Raw genomic sequence first — 20848 nt, 5'->3', positions numbered from 1 at the left:
TGCCTTCTTAAAAAAAAAAAAAAAAAGAGAAGCAGTTAATTCAGATTCTTACCAGCCTCTTTAATAAACCAGTTTTTTATTTTTTATTTTTACCTGTAAAATAGCCACTTCATTACGGAGTTGACTTTCTTGTTTTGTGGGGAATCTCATCTTATCAATTACTTTAATAGCCACATCCCTCCCAGTCTTTCTATGTTTTCCTATTAAGAAAAAAAGAAGAGGAACGAATGAAGCAAACTGACAGCTTTATTAGGGAGTTGTCCACAGACTGAAATTTATATGTATTTACTCTTCAATTTTCTTTTTGGCTCATTTTTGTTCTTTCTCCACACTCCTTCACTCACCTTTAATTTAGGAAAAAATTGTTTTCCCCTCCATACATAATATTTGCCCCTAATAAAGTCAGCTGCATTATCTAAACAGGAGAAAATTTGAATGAACTTGTTGCTGCAAAGTAATCTACCTTGTTAAATCAATGATAATTACCCTGACCTAGTCCTTCAGAGACTCTGTCAAGATGGAAATACTGTATGAATGAATCAATTTTATTCTAGATTCAATAAGTCACCACAGAGTGATTTAACCATGTACCCACAAACTCTGGGTGTCTCTATATTCTAGAATCTAGATATAAAAAATTTATATTTGTCTCTATATTCTAGAATCTAGATATTAAAAAAAGGTAGAAGTTTATTATAATGAACAGTCATTCCCTCATTTATTAATTCAAATTAACTAGTTATACCTATTATGTACTAGGTATGCCTTTAGATGCTACAGATTAAGCAGTGAAAATGACAGGTACATTTTTGGTATTTGTTCTTCAAATATGTATGTGACTTGCTCTTCTCTACATAGCTATTTATTTTAGATTAACTCATTTGTCTCAATGGCACAATCGTAAGTCTACTTGAAAAGACTGAACAAATGTGTGCATTTTTGGTAAGAAGCCAAAGGTACCTCGGACAGTTCTTTGTTCCTTTGATGACAGGAAGTCCTCCAGAGATGTAACTACTCTTAAAACTGACAAATCTGAAGTTGCAAACCATAGATATTATATATGCATGCAGAGTCAACACATTTTCTAGGCGACTGCTTTATGTCACAATACTAGGTGCTAGGAATACAAAGAAGATCCAGACATCTCACAGCCAACGCTCCAATAAAGTTCAGTGGGAAGACGATAATGTAAACCCAAAGGGTAATAGATATTGTGATAGAAGTATGTTGGGTAGCAGGAGTACCAAAGGGGAACAATGTTTTTATTTGATGGAGAAATAGGTATGGGGACAAGAAATTTCCACAGAGGAGGCCCTTCAGTTGAGCCCTGAAGTATGAAAAAATGTGCACTAGAAGAGACAAAGGGATGGAGAAGGAGCAGAGAGGCAAAGGGTATGGAGGCATGTAAATAGGAGTGAAAGATAGAAAGCAAAGAGGAAGCTGCAATTAGATCTGAGGCTAGAGAAGCAGGGATAAATCACAGCAGCCTTGAAATCCTCTGCTAAGAAAACTGGCTATGAATCTGTAGATGACTGTGAACCACTTAAGGTTCTATGTGAGGTAATACTAATATCAGATGTGAATTTTCTGAAAGATTCACTCCAAGAGTTGTATGAAAAGAAGGTAAGAATGGAGGCAGAACAGCCAACTAGGAAACTACTGTACCAAGTCTTAGCAAGGGATAACAAGGGTTTAACATTTCTTTCTTAGTACCTTTACATATATTAAGTATAATTAATATTTAAGCCCTATGAGCTACACAGGTCAGGTTTTATTAGTTCCATTAAACAGTTGAAGATGCTAACGCACAGTAAGGTTAAATGACTTCATCAATATCCTAAATCGCAAAGTTGGATTTCAGGTTCAGGTTTTCAGACTTAATAGAACAATCATGCCAACAGTAGACAAATGGTGCCATTTGTGTTGGAAAACTAGTAGGGAATATACTTCAATGAATAAGCCCACTCAGCCCAACATAAACTTCAAACCATCTCCCCCCTGCCTCCGACAAACATCTGTATGTGTGAGCTACAAGAAGAGATAAAACATACTGTAAAATTTTCTGATTCTGTTAATTTTTAAAGTTTGCAATGACATTAAGGGAAGAATACTCAAATTACAGTGAGAAGGATTTAGCTGAAAGATAACAAGTCAGCCTTTAAAAAAGGGCACTGGACAAAACTATGAGATGACAAAACAGCTGGCAGATGTTTTACATTTTCCAGTTTTTAAAATAATGTGTACAATATGCAAACGGCTGTAGTTGCTTACCTCCATAAACGATGCCAAACTGGCCTGAACCAAGCACCTCATCTGCAAAGATCTGGTAAACAGTACTGATATCCTGGTAGGATAAAGTAAAGAGTTAGTATTATTTATTTCTATAATACAATGTCAACATCTCTGACTTTCTTCATCCAAATACTTCAATACATTTTTGTTTATGTTAGAAGCAGCTAATTTCCATAAAGTGCAAACTATTTTATGAAAACACAGGCTTTCTATGTTCTATAAGAGGTTAAGCCCAAATTTTATGTGCAAGTATAATGTATTGTGTAAGACTTTCAGGAAAAAAATGCTTTGCATTTTAAAAATCTTGTATTTAGGCCTGGCGTGGTGGCTCACGCCTGTAATCCCAGCACTTTGGGAGGCTGAGGCAGGTCGATCACCTGAGGTTGTGTGTTCCAGACCAGCCTGACCAACAAGGAGAAACCCCATCTCTACTAAAAATACAAGATTAGCCAGGTGAGATGGTGCATGCCTGTAATCCTAGCTACTCGGGAGGCTGAGGCAGGAGAATCGCTTGAACCCAGGAGGCAGAGGTTGTGGTGAGCCAAGATTGTGCCACTGCACTCCAGCCTGGGCAACAAGAGCGAGACTTCATCTCAAGAAAAAAAAAAAAATCTTGTATTTATTAAGTAGTGATCTATAAAAGTAAATTTACCTAAAAAAAATTAAAAATGAAACTTTACCTATTTTACCTTTAAGGAGATTTGCTCTCTTTGATTTTTGAAAAAAACAAAAAAAAAAAACAAAAAAAACCAAACTCAAAAGTTCATATTACTGGGATTAGCCTAACTTTGAGAGACTGAAGAAAAAAGAATATGTATGAGAGAAAGTTTGTAACTGAAATCCATTCCTCTGTCTTTCCTCACTGCTCTTCGCCCCCTTCCCTTTTTTTTTCTTCTTTGTAGTATTTGTTGCTGTCAGAACTAACAGAACTAATATACTAATTTGGGATGTTTAGTGTCAAAATTGCATTACAGGTGTGACTGATGAAAGAAAGACAAAGTGGAACTTCACTTAGCAGACCCACACTTATAAAGACAAAGCCTCAGCCCTGCAGCAAAAGCCAGTGAATATGCATGTATATATGTTAAGTTGTAATTAAAATTTTAAGGTTTGTAAGAACCATTTTTATAAGCCTCCCAACTTTAATCTTTTTGTTTAACCAAATTTTGGTTCTAATCAGATTAGGAGGCATCCAATGTATATATAATAACTGCTAGGAAAGCGTATGTGTATGTATGTATGTGTATATATATTTGTTAAACAAAAGCCAATTCTGAATCCTTTCCCCCCATGACATGGATGGAGATATCCTCAGTTCCCATGGGATTATTCAAAATTTGAGCGCTCATGATTTTTGATATTCCTCCTTATCTCCCCAAGAATATGCTGTCTATTCTACCTCCCAACAGGACAAGAGACTCATAGATTATATCTCTGAAATGTTCTATCTCCAATAACACTACTAGAGTCCAATCTTCATTGCAGTCTTAGAAATCATAACATTTATATGTTAGAGAACTATAACAGCTAAGTGCCCCAAGTAGAAAATAGAGATTTTAATCTGAGAAATTATATATAACAATTTAACAATTTTCTGACTTCCTTTTCTAGCCTGTTTTCCCTCTAGTCCAGGGGTTAGCAAACTCCAGCTTGTGGGCAAAATCCAGCCTGCTGCCTCTTTTTTGTATGGCCCCTGATCTAAAAATGGCCTTTAAATGACTGGACAAATCAAAATAATATTCTGTGACATGTAAATATTAAATGAAATTCAATTTCAGGGTCCATAAATAAAGTTTTATTGGGACACAGCCATGCCTGTTCACTTTTGTATTGCCTATAGCTGCTTTCTTGTCACAACCACATAGCTGCATAGTTGTATATGGTCTACAACAGGGGTCCCCAAGCCCCAGGCCACAGACTGGTAACTGTTTGTGGCCTGTTAGGAACCGGGCTGCACAGCAGGTGAGCAGCAGGTTAGCAAGCATTAATGCCCAAGCTCCGCCTCCTGCCATATCAGCAGAGGCATTAGATTCTCAGAGGAGGGCAAACCCTACTGTGAACTGTGCATGCGAGGGATCTAGGTTGTGTGTTCCTTATGAGAATCTGATGATCTGACACGGTTCATTCCGAAACCATCTCCCAACCCCCTACCTCCGTGGAAAAACTCTTTCACAAAACCAGTCCCTGGTGCCAAAAAGGTTAGGGACTGCTGGTCTACAAAGCCTAAGGTACTTACTAAAAAGTTTAAGGAAAAAGTTGCTGACCTGTTATAAAACCCTAAACATACCTATATACACCAGCCAAACTTAATTTATTCATAATTCCTTAAGAGTCCATTTCCTGCTTCCCTGTTTGTTCATCCTGGTGCTCCTGTACTTGCATGAAAGGTTGTTCCCCAACCCTCATCCATTCAGCACTTCTGTCAGTAATCCATTCCATCCTTTCAGGTATAGCTCAAATTGCACTTCCTTTAGGAAGCTTCCCCTGCTGACCCCACAAGAAGTAATGTCTGCCTTCTCTTTGAACCAGTCTTATCACTTTGTAACATTGTAATGTAACTTTTTCTAGTGAAAAAGTTAGCTTTATTTTTAATTTTAAAAATCTGCCTTAGTTTCCTCTATAAAGCAGAACTCCTTAGGGAAGTTATCAATTGCAAAGTCTAGCATAGTACTTTGGGTGATGAACCAATTTCTCTAATAAAGATTTTCACCTTTTATTTTCCTTATTTTAATCACCCAATTTACAGGTTAGCTATAACGATTACTTACCACATTCTCCTGAATCTGACAATTAGATACAGAGATACTTGTAGACAAATCTTCTGTAAAATATAAAAAAGACAAAATTTAGTATATGACAATATTATTAATCTTTACTGACATGTGAATGCTCATGGTATATCAAACTTTAAAAAGTTTAGCACACAGTTAATACAATTATGTACATTAACAAAATCTACACATACAACCCATCAACAGGAAACTAGATAAAATATGATACATCCATACAAAAGAATACTATCTCAACATTTAATCGATGATGTAGGACTATAAATACTGAATCAGAAAGTCAGAAAGCTAGTTATGATTATTACTGAGTTAAAAAGGGAAGTTGCACTGTAATCCCAGTGCATTAGGAGGCTGAGGCAGGAGGATCACTTGAGCCCAGGAGTTTGAGACCACCTGGGCTATATGATACCCTATCTCTACAAAAAATTTTAAAATTAGCCAGGCATAGTGGTGTGCACCTGTAGTCCTAGCTACTCAGGAGGCTGAGACAGGAGGATCTGAGCCCTGGAGTTTGAGGTTGCAGCGAGTCATGATTTGCGCACTGCACTCTCACCTGGGCGACACAGCGAGACCCTGTCTCTTGGTGGGGGGAGGGGGGGGAAGTGGAGTCAAGGGAATTGCAGGGTAGCAGTGCTTAAATTAAAAACAAAAATCTGTGATTACTTTTGGTGAGTGGAAGAGGTGGGGCTGGGGGACAAAGAGTTTTTATACATTTCTAAATTGCTTGCATTTTTATAATTTTATAATGTTATTTTTTGGTACTTTAATACATTTATTGCCTGAAATAAATCACCTCATTTATCTTTTAAAGAGTGTGTAAGTGCCTGTATTGTTTTCTGAGGAAACAGTCCTAGTTTTAATTAGAATGACATAGAGTTCTGTCTAAAAACCTCCAAAACTTAAGAACCACTGTGAAATATCCATCTACTTACACCCATTCCAACCCCAAATCAGTACTGAACACCAAACATGTACACAGTTGTCATGATCCTCATCACACTTGTCTCAACTAAATAATGTTACCCCTCCACCACTCCCACTGAGATCTGCCTACTGTATTTCTACCTGAGGTTCAAATCAGGTTCTTCTATGAAGTTTTGTTTACTCTTCTGTCTGTATCTGAGTTTTTTAAGTAATGTATTCCTCACTTTTGCACTGTACGGCTTTATGCTACCATCTAATACCTTTATATATCCCATCTCTCCCTAAAGAGCTTTTATGATTTCTGTATTTATTTTGTATTTTAGCTCAGGGCCTAGCATAATAGTTGTACAAAATAATACAGCTAAACTAAAATAAACTACATTTGGAAAGTTGTTGATACTTATTTCAATTTGAGTATATTTCTCAAATGAATGACTTATGTGTCCCCATAAGCAACATAATGTTAATGGGGGAGAAGTGGCATTATAATGACCTTTCGATTGTTAACTGTTTACTTTTGAAACTTTATCCAATTTAGGCTTAATTATATAAGTTTTGTTGGTGCAAAACATGTTTCAATGATTTTTAAATATTTCTGTATGTTTTAATTTCTGACTTCACAGATTTCATGAGTGTGATGTGAACCATAATACTTTATTGCCTGTTTATATCCCACTATAAAGCAAAATATTAATACCAGTAGCAGGCATAATCCAATGAGACTTTACGGATGCCAAGCACTGTTCTGTATCTTACAGGTTCTCTTTCATTTAATACTGACAACCTTATGAAGTACTTACTACTACAGTGAGGTAAAGTACTTGCCTGATCATATAACAGATGGTATAGCCAGGATTTTCATGTAGAAAACTGACTCTGGAGCCTAGCACTGGGCATTGTATGTACGTATATATACTATAACCAATATAATTTTATAAAAGAGTTAATTAATTGTATTGGTTACTAAAGACTAAGCTTAGGATGAACATTAAAAGGAACAAAGGAACATAACCATACCCACAAAATGCTTAAGAACTAAAGAGGAGAAAAAGCCATCAGGAAGTTTATTGCTTACTGTGATCTTTCCCTTGCCCTGGAGAAGTGCAAACACTTGCTTGAGGAGTAACAGGCATGAGGGCTTGGCGAATTGCTTTTTCCCAGCTCTGTGCTACATCAAGTCCAACGCCAGTGGCAGCAAGAACAGGATTATGAGAGCTGTCCCCATTGTTCTCACCAACGAAGTATACCATAGTATCAGTAATGATTTCAAAACAGTGTGGATTGCTGCCTTGTGAAATGTTTGTGAAATCTCGTGGTGAAGATATGCGGAGAATTTCTGAAAGTGGAATTTCCTGAAGTAAAAAATTAAGCATTGAAAAATAAGAATAGATCTTTGTTTTTATTTTTAAATACACTAAAGAACCAGAGATATGCATTTCAATGAATGCCATTAAGACGGACACAAATATGCAACATTTAATACACAGTTGAGTCTTATGACATGGCCTGTCTTGAATGAGCTGCAATGTCCAGCAATGCCAGAGGCAGAGCATGGACTATGATAACTAAGCCAGTAGCAGATCATTAGGATGCAAGGAAGGAGAAGATATAGGAGAGTAATCTGCCACTATATCCAACACTTGTAACTTCCAACTGTCATTAATTCAGCTTCACAACTACTTATCTAGTGACTGTAGTCTACAAGATATAGCCCCAAAGCAAGTAAGAAGCAGAAATAATGGCAGAAAAAGCAGAATCTTGGTCAGTTGTTTAAGCCACTCCCATTCTGGTTCTGTCCACTGGAGTAACCCGTAGCAATCATTATGTTTTTAGTCCACTTCCTAAGGCAAAAAAAACCTTACTAAAAACAAACAAACAAAAAAACACCTGCTCAAAGCAAGCCATTAGTTCCCATTCTCTCTTACTGACCTAACTGCTTGGTTATAATCTTGCTTGCTATCAGTTTGTGATGTGGCAAAACGTGGAATAAGCCAAGCAAGGAAGACTGTAAAAAGGAGATTAAGAGCCAAAACAAGCAACTGGGAATTGGCACCCAAGGTAAGGTGGAAGGTGGGAGAAATACTAAATACCTCACTGACCTCTTCTGCACAGGCAATGATGATGGGACTTTCTAAGCAGTCTAATCTAAATCATAGTATCCAGAAGGAAAGCAGCAACCTGACAGGCAAGCCAGAAATAAATAAATACACGACAACAACAGTCTGGTAGGAGACCTGCTGTGGGGGAGTGAAATTTGGTATGGGAAATAGTTGCTTCAACAAGGAACCTAACAGTGACTTCTATAAACCATACTAGCTAGAGTCATATATATTCAAATGTAACAGTTAATGAATATTATCTGAAAAAAACATACACTATCTTAATGCTTATATTTTTTAAAAGGTAAAATCCTTACCTTATAATACTTTGATCCAGATTCATTCTGAAATAATGTTAGACATTTGCTGTCAAGTCTCCAATAATGCCTCTTTCTCTATAAAATGAAGATTGGAAAACTGTGAGGTTCAAAAATGATTCCTCCAAAGTGCTTGTACCTAACTTTTCCCTTCATTTACATTCATAAATTTGTATTTCTGAATAACTTTAAGATTCATGAGGTTCAAAATTCTCAAGATATAAGAAGGATGTATGGTGAAAAGTATCATTTCCACCATCACTCATCCCCACTCCTCACCCTTACTCCAGGCAAAGCCTGTTATCAGGTTTCTGGGAATCCTTGTAGAGAATTTCATACATGCACACATGAATACATATATATTACACATACACACACACATAAAAATATGTAATTTACCTATAGGCTATATTTCTAGAAGTCGATTTGCTGGGTCAACAGACGTGCACATGTAATTTTGCCTGATAGTGTTATATTATTCTATGCAAGATTTGACCCAATTTAGTCTCTTCAGCAACATATGAGAGTCCCTAGTTACTCACACCCTCATTAACGCAGTATGTTATTAACTTTTTGATCTTTGCTATACTGAAAAATAAAAACTGGTATTTCAGTGAAAGGTTAAAGTGATATTCCTTTTATTATAAATGAAATCAAGTTCTTATGTGTAAGAGTAATTTGTATTTCCTGTGAAACTCTCTGTTCATATTCTTTGTCCATTTTCCTATTGTGTTATGTTCCTTTTCTTATCAATTTGTTGGCATTCTTCACATCTTATGGAATTAACCCTTGTTTAGAATGAGCTGAAAATATTTTTTCCAGTTTCTCATTTGTCTTTGCTTTTGGATTTTGCCACATATAATTTTTTAATGAGATTGAATTTATTGATCTTTTATTCTTTATTGAGTTTGTAAAATAATTCTCCCAAAGTTTCTTCTGTTTAATTTCTTTACACTCAAATCTTTGGTGTTTATTATGTATAAATTTAGGTTTATTATGTATAAAGTATGAGGTGTGTGTGTGTGTGTATATATATATACATACACATATATATACATATATACACATATATATACATATATATACATATATACACACACATATATATAACTTTATTTTTTTCAAAATGGCTAGATGCTTGTCCCAACACCATTTACTGAATTAACTACTTTCCCCATTAATTTGATGTAAAAGCACCTTTGATATACCATTAAATTCGCAAAGGTAGGCACACCACTTCAAGTTACATTCGCAAGGATATGAACTATATAAATAAAATAAAACACATACACACTGCAGTCTATACTGTTGTTATCATACAAAACTTTAGGCCAGCTAAATGTATGTAAAAGGTTTATTAGAAAGCTTGTTTCAATAATCTCCTCAGCAAACTTTAAAAATAAAATACTAGCTACTAACATTTATTGAGTGTTTCTGTATGCCAGACACTGTTCCAAGATCTTCTCATATATTAACTGATTTGGATTTATTAGGTGGTTACCATTATTATGCCAATTTTACACAAGGAAACAAAAGCATAAAGAAACTAAGTAACGTTCCCAAGTTCATACAGTTTTATAGTAAGTTACAGAGACTTAGGCAGTCTAGCTCCAAAGTCTATGTTCTTAGTTATTACACTACGCTGATTCTTCAAATCTATTGTCTTTCTACTAGAATGTCATCATTCCTCGTCTTTGCTGGATCTAAAAAAAACCTTGCATATTTACACTAAGTTAAAGTCTACATAAAACCAAACATGCTTCCTTCCTATCTTTGGTAATAAGATGACTTTTTAGATGAAGTCTTAGTTCCTTCTATCTCTATTTGTGGCTCCATTGTGTTTCGAGTTAATTATTTTTTATTGTGGAACAATCCCAGATCCTTTTTGAATATTGACTGCTCTACCAGTTTGTAAAGACAATACATTAAATATTCTGCCTGTTAAAAATTCCTTACAAATGTAACTATAATTCCAGTGCATCTTTTACAAATTGCTGCAGTGTATATAATGTCTTAATATGTATCTCATCATCATTTTGATTTAAAAAATGCACAGAATGAAACTCATAACAAAGTCTTACTAGCATATTCAAATGTATTTGATTACTGACCAGGTTATCCCTGCTGGTGTAATGGACCATCCACCCTTCCTTCACCATTGTGCTGCTCTTCCTCTTTGTGTGCTTGATGGATTGTACAACCCTCATTAGCGGAATATTATTGCTTGTTGATGGACTAAAAAATATTTAAAATTTGTAAGTTTGTGTAGATTTTTAAAAAATCATATAAATACTGTAGGAACATGAAGCCTTTTTAAAGACAACTGAGCTAAAATTTTTCAAAATATCTTAGTAAAATAAACAATGGCTGAAGAAAAATTAATCCTGTTATGATGATACATAAAAGATTCTATTTTAAGCTAATATTTTAAATCCTATTTACTTGTCATGAATGTCTTCTGGAGGGTCACAAAAAAAAAATTAAAAACAATGAGCGGAATAGAAAGTACCCTCCCAAACTGGAATATTTGGAGCCCAGGAGAGGGTCTCATTTGGGCTTGCTGTTGAAGAGTTTTCCTGCCCTAGGCAGCATGATGGACTAGCAAATCCACAACAAGGCAAAATGCAAGTATATATAACTCGAATTCACATGGCTCAAATGTCAAATCCAGTTAATCATGTTGTTAGCAAAATGTACTTCTACTAGAAGGTATTTAAAGGAAAATGATTTACAGATACTAATTAAGAAAATGTAATAAGTCAAATCAGGTAGCACTGAAACATGGCTCAATAAAATTTGGGATGTATGTATAAAATACACTGTTTTGAAATGTGAACCTCAAACAGTTAAATACTTTCTTTTTTAAACTATGAAGTATTCATGATTAAGAAACTAGCTAGGTTCACCGGGCGCAGTGGCTCACGCCTGTAATCCCACCACTTTGGGAAGCTGAGGCGGGCAGATCACAAGGTCAAGAGATCGAGACCATCCTGGCCAACATGGTGAAACCCCGTCTCTACTAAAAATACAAAAATTAGCCGGGCGTGGTGGCAGGCGCCTGTAGTCCCAGCTACTTGGGAGGCTGAGGCAGGAGAATTGCTTGAACCGGGAGGCAGAGGTTGCAGTGAGTGGAGATTGTGCCACTGCACTCCAGCCTGGCGACAGGGCGAGACTCTGTCTCAAAAAAAAAAAAAAAAAACAAAAAACAAAAACCAACTAGCTAGGTTCTGGAATAGTCTCCAAAATGGCTAAACAAAGTTTTTGTTAATAATGCTAATGATAGTAATAACTGCTATTTAATGATAAGCCAAACTGAATAAATGACAACTCAGCCATCTGAGACTGAAATAAATGACTCATTTTCTTTAAGTAACTCTTTGTTTCCAATGAAAAACAAAACCTGCCAAAATGGGGACATTTTGCTACAAGGTAGTATATCATTTAGGCTACAAAAATTGAATTTCTATGAACATAGTGGCATATTTAGAATGGTTTTACAGTCTAATAGTATTTTTACAAAATGCTAATAGTCGGATTAACTGTGGCAATATGAAAACTGCCCTCAACTTCATCACCATTATCCTTGTGCAACATCTTCATGAGTATATTCTTTATTGCCATTTCTACTACCAGTTAAAGCTGCCTGTGTGAAAAACAGGTTGCTTTAACTGAAAGTTCAATACTAACACCTTGCAGTGGCTGTTCCACAACTAGGTTTTACATCTAGACCATACTTAAAGCATTTTTCTTTAAGAACAAAAAACAAAAAACGAAAAAAAAAAAACAAGGATTCTCATTACCTCCCCATCTTGAGTGGATGGCAAGGGTGATATAATTTATTTCAGAAATACTGCATTGCATGTAAAAGAATTAGCCACAATTTATTTAGATTTTAAATTACTTTTAAGGTCCCACTTAAAGAGACGTGGCTTTTTCTTAATGAGATCCTGAACTGACCTTGCATCTGGAAGTAGCTTGTAATATGTATATATGTTACCTGATTGTTTTAACGGCTTCTTCATCTCTTTCCACATCGAGATCAGATGGATCCAAGAAGAACATCTTATCTTCTGGGGGTGATGGCTCTTCTGTGTCATCCAAACCCCGACTACTATCACTATTTATGTCATTATTGTCAATATCCATTGGTATATCTGTATCTGTTCCCAGACTGGAAGGTTCTGGGAAAATTTTAAATGAATTTCAGAGTTTTATATTAATAGAGGAAGTCCATTAAATGTGAAAAAAGTCTTAAGAGTCTTAAAATGTAAGAAAATATCTTTATGAGTTAAGTAAAGTATTTCTCTTTTTTTTTTTTTTTTTGAGATAGAGTTTCACTCTTGTCACCCAGGCTGGAGTGTGATCTCGGCTCACTGCAACCTCTACCTCCTGGGTTCAAGCGATTCTCCAGCCTCAGCCTCCTGAGTAGCTGGGATTATAGGCGCCCACCACCACGCCCAGCTAATTTTTGTATCTTTAGTAGAGATGGGGTTTCGCCATGTTGGCCAGGCTGGTCTCGAACTCCTGACCTCAGGGGATCCACCCACTTCGGCCTCCCAAAGTGCTGGGATTACAGGCGTGAGCCACCGCGCCTGGCCTAAGATAAAGTATTTCTTAAAGAAGATACAAAATAACACAAATCATAAGGCACAAAGTTAATTAATTTGATTACATTAGAATTTTAAATTTCCACATGACAAAAGATACTATAAATGCAGATAAGCCACCACCATTATGGTCAACTGATTTTTGACAAGAGTGTCAAGAAAATTCAACAGGCAAAAAATAGTCTTTTAAGTAAATGGTGCTAGGATAACTGTATATCTACATGCAAAAGAATGAACATATAAATCATATATAAAAATTAACTCAAAGTGGATCACATAAAAATCTAAGAGCTAAAACTATAAAACTCATAGGAGAAAGCATGAGAGTAGATCTTTGTGACCTTGGTTAGGCAAAGCTTTCTTAATACACCAAAAAGATAAGTGACAACATAAATAAATAAATAAATTGGATTTCATCAAAATACAAAACTTCTGTGCTACAAACAACACCTTATGAAGTGAAATGAAAGCCCATAGAATGGGAGAAAATATAAGCAATCATATGCCAGATAAGGGACTAGTATCCAGGGTATTTAAAAATTCTTACAGCTCAATGAAAAATAAACAGATAAGTAACTTAAATGGGCAAAGGATCTGAATAGGTGTTTTTTTCAAACAATATATAAAAATGGCGAATGAACACATGAAAAGATTAGCCACCAGGGAACTGCAAATGAATACTACAATGAGATATCACTTCGTACTACCTAGGATGGTTGTAATCAAAAAGATACACAATAACAAGTGGTGGTAGGGATGTAGAGAAATCAGAATCCTCATGAACTGCTAATGTAAAATGGTGCATTTCTTTGATTACTAGTGAGTTTGAACATCTCACTAGTAATCAAATGCACATTAAGATAAATATAAATGGTGTTTCGTATCCATTTGTTAAAAGGTAGAAAAGCACGAAAACACAAATACATGAAGTATAAATTTATAAAAGACTTTAGTCATAGACAAACTATACTAATTCAGATTAACCAAAAGAGAAAACCAATCATGCTCTGTCAAGGTGTTAATCAGTGCTATGGTCTGAATGTTTGTTCCCCTTAAAAATCTTAACTCCCAAGGCAAGGGTATTAGGTAGTGGTGGGTCTTTCGAAGGTGGAGTCTTTGGGATGGGTGCCCTTATAAAATATGTCCACAGGAGTTCCTTCTCCCATTCCACCATGTGAGAATGCAACTACAAGGTGCCATCAACCAGGAAACGGACCCCCCTCACCAGACACAGAATCTGCCAGTGCCCTGGACTTCCCAGTCTCCCGAACTATGAAAAATAAACTTCTGTTGTTTATATGCTACCTAGCCTATGGTATTTTGTTATAGCAGCACAAACAGACTAAGACAACCAAGAACCATAGAAAACAAGCCACAAGAGAAAATGTTAATTAAACTCTCCCCAAGAGAATTTTCATTCCTTTTATGCTTTTCCTTTTACAGAACTACTTACATAAAATTTTTACCAGTCATGTAACTGTTAAAGGAAAATTATGCTGAAAGTCTAGAGTCCTTACTGCTTCCTTCCAAAAAAAGGTAACTGCCTTGCTTAGTATTATCTTGAAAAGAAAAAAAAAGACCCCAAAGGGAAAATGGACAACGATTATTTGACAGAGAAAGGGACAGTGAGGCAGTATAGTGTGTTCTAATCACTAGGGACTAAGGAACCAGACCATATGGGTTTAACTTCCAGCTCTGCCACCTACTGGCTATATTTCTGGCGCAAGTTATTTCATGTATTTGTGCCTCAGTTTACTCATCTCTTAGTACCTACCTCAAAGGGTTGTTCTTAGGTTGAAATGTCAATATATTTAAAGAGTTTAGAACAGTGCCTGGTATAGCAAGCAGTTAGTACATATTAGAACTATGAAAGAATAGAGACAAGACCAGGGTTTTAAAACAAGTTCTTTTATGTCTAAAAATGAAAGGAGGATATGGAGTACCACTGGCTATATTAGACTACAAAGTAACAGGTGGCCAGAGGAAAGACGGGAAGGCATGATTACTAATAAATGTATACTGTCAGTGGTCTGTGTATTTTGTTTGATTATTAAATCAAAAGAAAATCTTTAAGAAACAAAATAAATTAGGAAAACAGAACCTTATCCAAAGATAATACACCAAAGAATCATGGCCTTTTCTGATCTTTCACAAAAATTAAGAAAAATAATTTTACCTCCATTGAAAGTAACCTCTCCAAGGCAGTCTCTTGGTACTTTTGATGCACAGCGTTTATGGCAGTTGAATTTGCAATCTAAAATGAAAATATTCAGCATATTAATTTATGTAAAAGTCAAGCAGTATCAGATATGGTTAGACTTTCTTTAAATCACTCACAAACAGAATATTATTAGTAATGATGATATTAAAATAATAACCACCTACAAGTCACTTTAGCACCCCTCTGCACCCCCCCATCATTTTCTTCATTTGTATAATGAGGCTAATACCATGTGTACAACACCGCCGAAATGTACTGGCAGCTCCATATTTCCTTCTCTTATCTCATATTCATCTTTCCACATCTCCCATGAGAGTTTCTCAAGCTGATTAAATTCCTATCCAACATATGTCAGATACATACTTTCAATTCCTAAGAATCAGGACCTTATGTATATGCAGGAAAGAGACTGAGATCCAACAAACATTTATGAGGAACCTAATAAGGGCTTTCACATACAACCCTGTGAGGAAGGACTGAGTTTCTCCAGCACAAGGCCTCCCACTTTTACATAATGGTTCTCTTCAGCCTAAAACAAACCTCAGAGTTGATAGCATTGCAGATCAGTGTCAGGTACAATCTGTCCAAAATAAATGTATAACACAGTGGTTCTCAAACTGTGGTCCCATATCAGCTTCATTAGGAAACTTGTTAGAAATGCAAATTCTTGCGCCCTATCCCAGACCTACTATATCAGCAACTCTTAGGGGGTGGGAGGGTAGGGCTGAGCTCTGTAAGTCATACTGAAGTTGAGACCCACTGGTCTAACTATGTCTAATACCACCTTTGAAATGCATCTATGAGTAATAACTGGGTAAAAATAACTTTAAGTCCTGACTTAGAATGTTTTTGTAACCCTTGTGAGTCAAGAAAATCCTGGGTATCATGCCAACAGCACAGGCTAAAGATCATTATATGACATAAGCCCCATGAAATGTATAATTTGGTAGAGAATAAAATTTACTTTAAAACACTATCCTTGTTAAGACAGGCCCTAGGGAAAATTCATGTGATATTAATATTATCTTGCACTATCTCTTAAACAATAGATTTGTGTTTTATCTCATGAACTTTGCAAACTGTGAAAACAACAAGGTTTCCATTTTCCCTTTGAAAACTCAGGCCGGGTGCAGAGGCTCACACCTGTAATTTCAGCACTTTGGGAGGCCAAGGCAGGTGGATCACTTGAAGCCAGGAGTTTGACACCAGCCCGGCCAACATGGCAAAACACTGTCTCTACAAAAAAAAATACAAAAATAAGCTGGGTGTGGCAGCACCACTGCACTCCAGCCTGGGTGACAGAGCAAGACTCTGTCTCAAAAAAAAAAAAAAAAAAAAAAAAAAAAAAAATTCAGAGCCGAATTTGTGGACTACCTGCAAGTATGTAGGTTTGAATGGCAGGCAGGCAGTTTTAGTTCTCTATGTCCTTACCCATGTTTTTATTAAGTTGCTTATGCTCTCTTATATTTTACATATGCTTTTAAGCTACCTTGAAATTTTTACACATCAAAGTAGAAAATAAAGACAAACAGATTAATGAATTCTTGGAATTGTGTATTTTCTCAAATGATCCAGTATAATGGTTTTATCTTAACAAAATCATTTTTCTTTCGTAGACTGACAAATGAAAACATTTTTATTTTTTAAGTATCTTAATTCATACTATTAAAATAGGGAAATCACTGAATTATAATTATTTTAATAAATGAAATAGCTTAGCTATATTGAAATAAAACCTACCATTTTCTGAACCAATATAAGCATAAAAGATCTTCTTCCAGAACCCTAAAAAGTTGAATAATCCAGTAGCAGAATTAACATGTTTATGTAAAAATTCATTTGTATTTATTTTAGTTCCTCTACAAAATACTGTACTTTGCTGCATATGGTTTAAGAATATTTCTGTTCTGCTTAGCAGAGCAGCAATATTAACTACCTTCATTAAGATTATTTGTTGGCTAGAATGTGTACATCTGTTACTAATGTTCTTTCCCAAAACATTTCTCAGTGGCTGCTTGCCAATACATTTTTAGGTTGATATTTTAAAGTATTAATTTATGTAGTAACTCATATTCAAAGCAAGCTGTTGAAATAAAATTTCATCATGGTATAATGCCTAATAGTTATCAAATACCTGACAACAAATGTATAACCTATTCCCCATTTAATGTTCTTGTGTGCTATCATACACTGTCAAGAAAAGCTTTATTTTATTATTATTATTATTATTTTTTAATTATACTTTAAGTTTTAGGGTACATGTGCACAACGTGCAGGTTAGTTACATATGTATACATGTGCCATGCTGGTGTGCTGCACCCATTAACTCGTCATTTAACATTAGGTATATCTCCTAATGCTATCCCTCCCCCCTCAGAAAAGCTTTATTTTCTTATATGCTTAAGCTTATATACAATTATCTTACTCTGTCTTGTAAGCAAGAATTTCTTGTTACAAAACCCTCAACCCTAATGTTTTATTTAGATCACTTGATAATTCAATTCCACAAATACTTCTACTATATAAAAAGTACAATACCAAGAACTGCTAATTACATGAAAAAAGTATACAAGATTATAGTTAGACTACTTATATCCTATCCTGGCTCAATGACTAATAATCTAAGACATTTACATTCTATTTTAGTTTTCACTCTACTGTGAAAAGTTTCTACTGTACAGCATTGCTGAGAAGATATGAGACAAAAAGATAAAATCATCTTTAAAAAGCATAAAAGCATTATATAACTATAAGCAAATAATTATTCCAGTATGCTGTTAAAAACTTGTTTCATTAAGATATGTTTTGAGAATACTATAAAAGTGTGCTGGGTTAGTATCCAAATATGGGTGGGTCCCTATCATAATTTCAGTAGCTTTTATTACGTCCTACCTATTTCAGGGTGATTATTCTCGGGAATGACAGTTTTTGTACAATTCTCCAAACTACATACTTAAAAAACAAAAACAAAAAAAAACCCAAAACTCTTGCAGTATGCTTATATGTGTGTGTAATAAATATCTAATGAAAAGAGGAAAGCGTTATTTTTATTTTGTTTAGTGTCTGGCTCTGGAATCAAAAAGACATAAAACCTCAAGTATCAGCTTTGCTGCCTACTAGCTATTCTGTATTGGGAAGTGATAAGCATACAGGTGAAGAAGCCATCCTCAGAGATCCACATTCTAGTTTTTCTGTTTACTAGCTACATGATCTTAAGCAAGTTACCTAATCTATGTCTATAAAATGAAAAATGACTCCTATTATTACTAACTCCTATTACTAGTACTCCTATTACTATTAGTAGTTAATAGTAATAGTAACTCCTATTACTACTAGTATACTAACAAAAGCATAATTCACATATAATTGCTTTGAAGACTGAGCATGTAAAGGTTTACTGTTCTACTATAGTGCCTGGCACCTAACACACACTGCAGATAGTAGTAATAGTAGTTTACACACACATTTATATTTTGTTTATATTTCTCTTTCCTTTATATAACAATTATGAGAATAATTTCTTTGGCTAATGCTTCTGAAATATAAATATTTTAAGCCTATATATAATAACAAAAACAGACATAAATTTTAATTAGGGAAAACACCTAATCCTACCTTTACACTGCATTCCTTGGCGAAAGAGGCCTTTCAGTAACCGCTTGCAGTACTGACATATCGTGGGACGGGTGTAAGAGTGAACAGCAAATGTGTGTGGAACTTTCACTCTGCACATTACCATCTTTTCCATCCAGATTGGGCGACCACTCCAAGAAGGAATTCTCTTACTTGGTTCCTGGTGGACATGTGACTATAACATAAGTAATTTTCATAAGTTTAAGTCAATATTAAAAACAGAGTAGTGGGAGCAGAGCTTAACCACAAGAATCATTTATTTCAAACACTAAAGCCAAAAAACTCTAAAAATGTTGTTCTCAGCAGTTTCCTTTGCAATGTTTAATCTACCAATCTTTGAATGAGAAAAATGCAGATTCTTTTTGCTAATATTTATGCTTAAAAAAATCTAAGATATGTTAATTCTCAGGTATATATTCACTGATTATTATTTGCCAGGCACATTTCAGCACTTTACAAATCAAATACACAAACTTTAAAACAAATAAATGAAGAAAGTATTATTGCTGCTCATTTTTGCATTACTGAATGTGACATCTGAATATATTTTGAAGCACATTTTAGATTTTCAAATTTATCTTAATACTAAAATATGTACATACATTTTAAGTCTAATTAATAATGATAAACAATGGCAGATACAAAACTAATTAAAACAATAGTTTCAGTAATTCAGCTTTAAGAAGAAGTAAACTTTGTTTACCCATTTTGGAGACTATTCCAGAACCTAGCTAGTTGGTTTTCTGCCTGGTTTTCTGGCCAGGCGTGGTGGCTCACGCCTGTAATCCTAACACTTTGGGAGGCCGAGGTGGGCGGATCACCTGAGGTCAGGAGTTCAAGACCAGCCTGACCAACATGGAGAAACCCCGTCTCTACTAAAAATACAAAATTAGCCAGGCGTGGGGGCGCATGCCTGTAATCCCAACTACTCGGGAGGCTGAGGCAGAAGAATTGCTTGAACCCAGGAGGTGGAGGTTGCGGTAAGCTGAGATCATGCCATTGGACTCCAGCCTGGGCAACAAGAGCGAAACTCTGTCTGAAAAAAAAAAGAAAAAGAAAAAGAAAAAGAAAAATACCTGCCTACACTATCAATCTGAGGCATTTTATAGTGCTCTTCTCCAACCAGTTGTTTTGTCCTTTTCTTTTCCTTTTCTTCCCTTTTTTTTCTTTTTTCTCCTCCCCTTACTTCTCCCTTGCACTTCCCTGTCTCTTGTTTTTTTCTGACTTCTTTTCCTTCCCTTGGTTGAACATATTAATGTAGAATTACCCAACTTCTCTGAATTACAAACATTACTAGTTATAGAAGGCAGCTGAAAGATCTCAGGACATCAGTTCTGGCAGTGAGGATGCAAGCAGGTACAGCAAAATCTGCTAATATAGCTAGATGGTAGTTGAGTATTAGGATTTTGTGCTTGAGTATTTGGATTATGTTTTATTCAATTTTGTGTCCCTAGTATATAACAGGGCCTGGCATACAATAATCGGTGAATGTGTGTTGAATGAATGAAATGAGCCACATTGAACTGGGTGATCTATAATTTAGTTTGATTATTCCCTTCATATAGAAAGGGTCATAGTTACCAAAATCTACTTACCCCTCAGGTTACAAAAATTTTTAATTCATGCCTTCTTTAATTTTGCTTTTTGTTCACCTGGTAGAAAAACCCAAACCATTGGAAAATAAAGTTCTTCTTTTTGAGACTATGCTTGAACTGACTAAAGTAAACCTTGAAAGCCCTTCCATGCTACAAGTTCTACTTGTTTAAAAATACCCTGAACAATCTAACCAATTCAGACATGTAACTGCACTTCTTATACTTCCCTAAGGAGCTTTCATGTTCAAGATAAAATATAAACTAATGAAAAATGTAACACCTTATCCACTTGCTCTGTCCTTCTGCTATTTCCTAATCTAGTAATACTCAACTGGGCATAGGTGGCGTAACAGCAACATTTGTGGGGCTCT

General features: G+C 35.3%; 1 protein-coding gene across 5 annotated transcripts in view; it reads right to left on the bottom strand.

The window, feature by feature from the left end:
* The window catches only part of PRKD3 (protein kinase D3), a 74101-nt gene that overhangs the window by 16629 nt on the left and 36624 nt on the right, over window positions 1–20848 (bottom strand). For all 5 annotated transcript variants that reach the window (XM_031006573.3, XM_063695959.1, XM_031006578.3 and 2 more), the window contains 9 exons: window positions 18865–19057; window positions 15205–15282; window positions 12419–12602; window positions 10533–10656; window positions 8422–8499; window positions 7081–7357; window positions 5061–5113; window positions 2272–2344; window positions 94–200 (listed from right to left, as the gene is read on the bottom strand). In XM_031006573.3, the coding sequence (XP_030862433.1) occupies window positions 94–200; window positions 2272–2344; window positions 5061–5113; window positions 7081–7357; window positions 8422–8499; window positions 10533–10656; window positions 12419–12602; window positions 15205–15282; window positions 18865–19057 (1167 nt within the window). The remainder of the gene's footprint in view (window positions 1–93; window positions 201–2271; window positions 2345–5060; window positions 5114–7080; window positions 7358–8421; window positions 8500–10532; window positions 10657–12418; window positions 12603–15204; window positions 15283–18864; window positions 19058–20848) is intronic.

Source organism: Gorilla gorilla, chromosome 12 (genome assembly GCF_029281585.2).
Source record: "Gorilla gorilla gorilla isolate KB3781 chromosome 12, NHGRI_mGorGor1-v2.1_pri, whole genome shotgun sequence".
NCBI lineage: Eukaryota > Metazoa > Chordata > Mammalia > Primates > Hominidae > Gorilla > Gorilla gorilla.
Note: the sequence above shows the minus strand (reverse complement) of the source record. Positions and strands in the feature narration are given on the sequence as shown.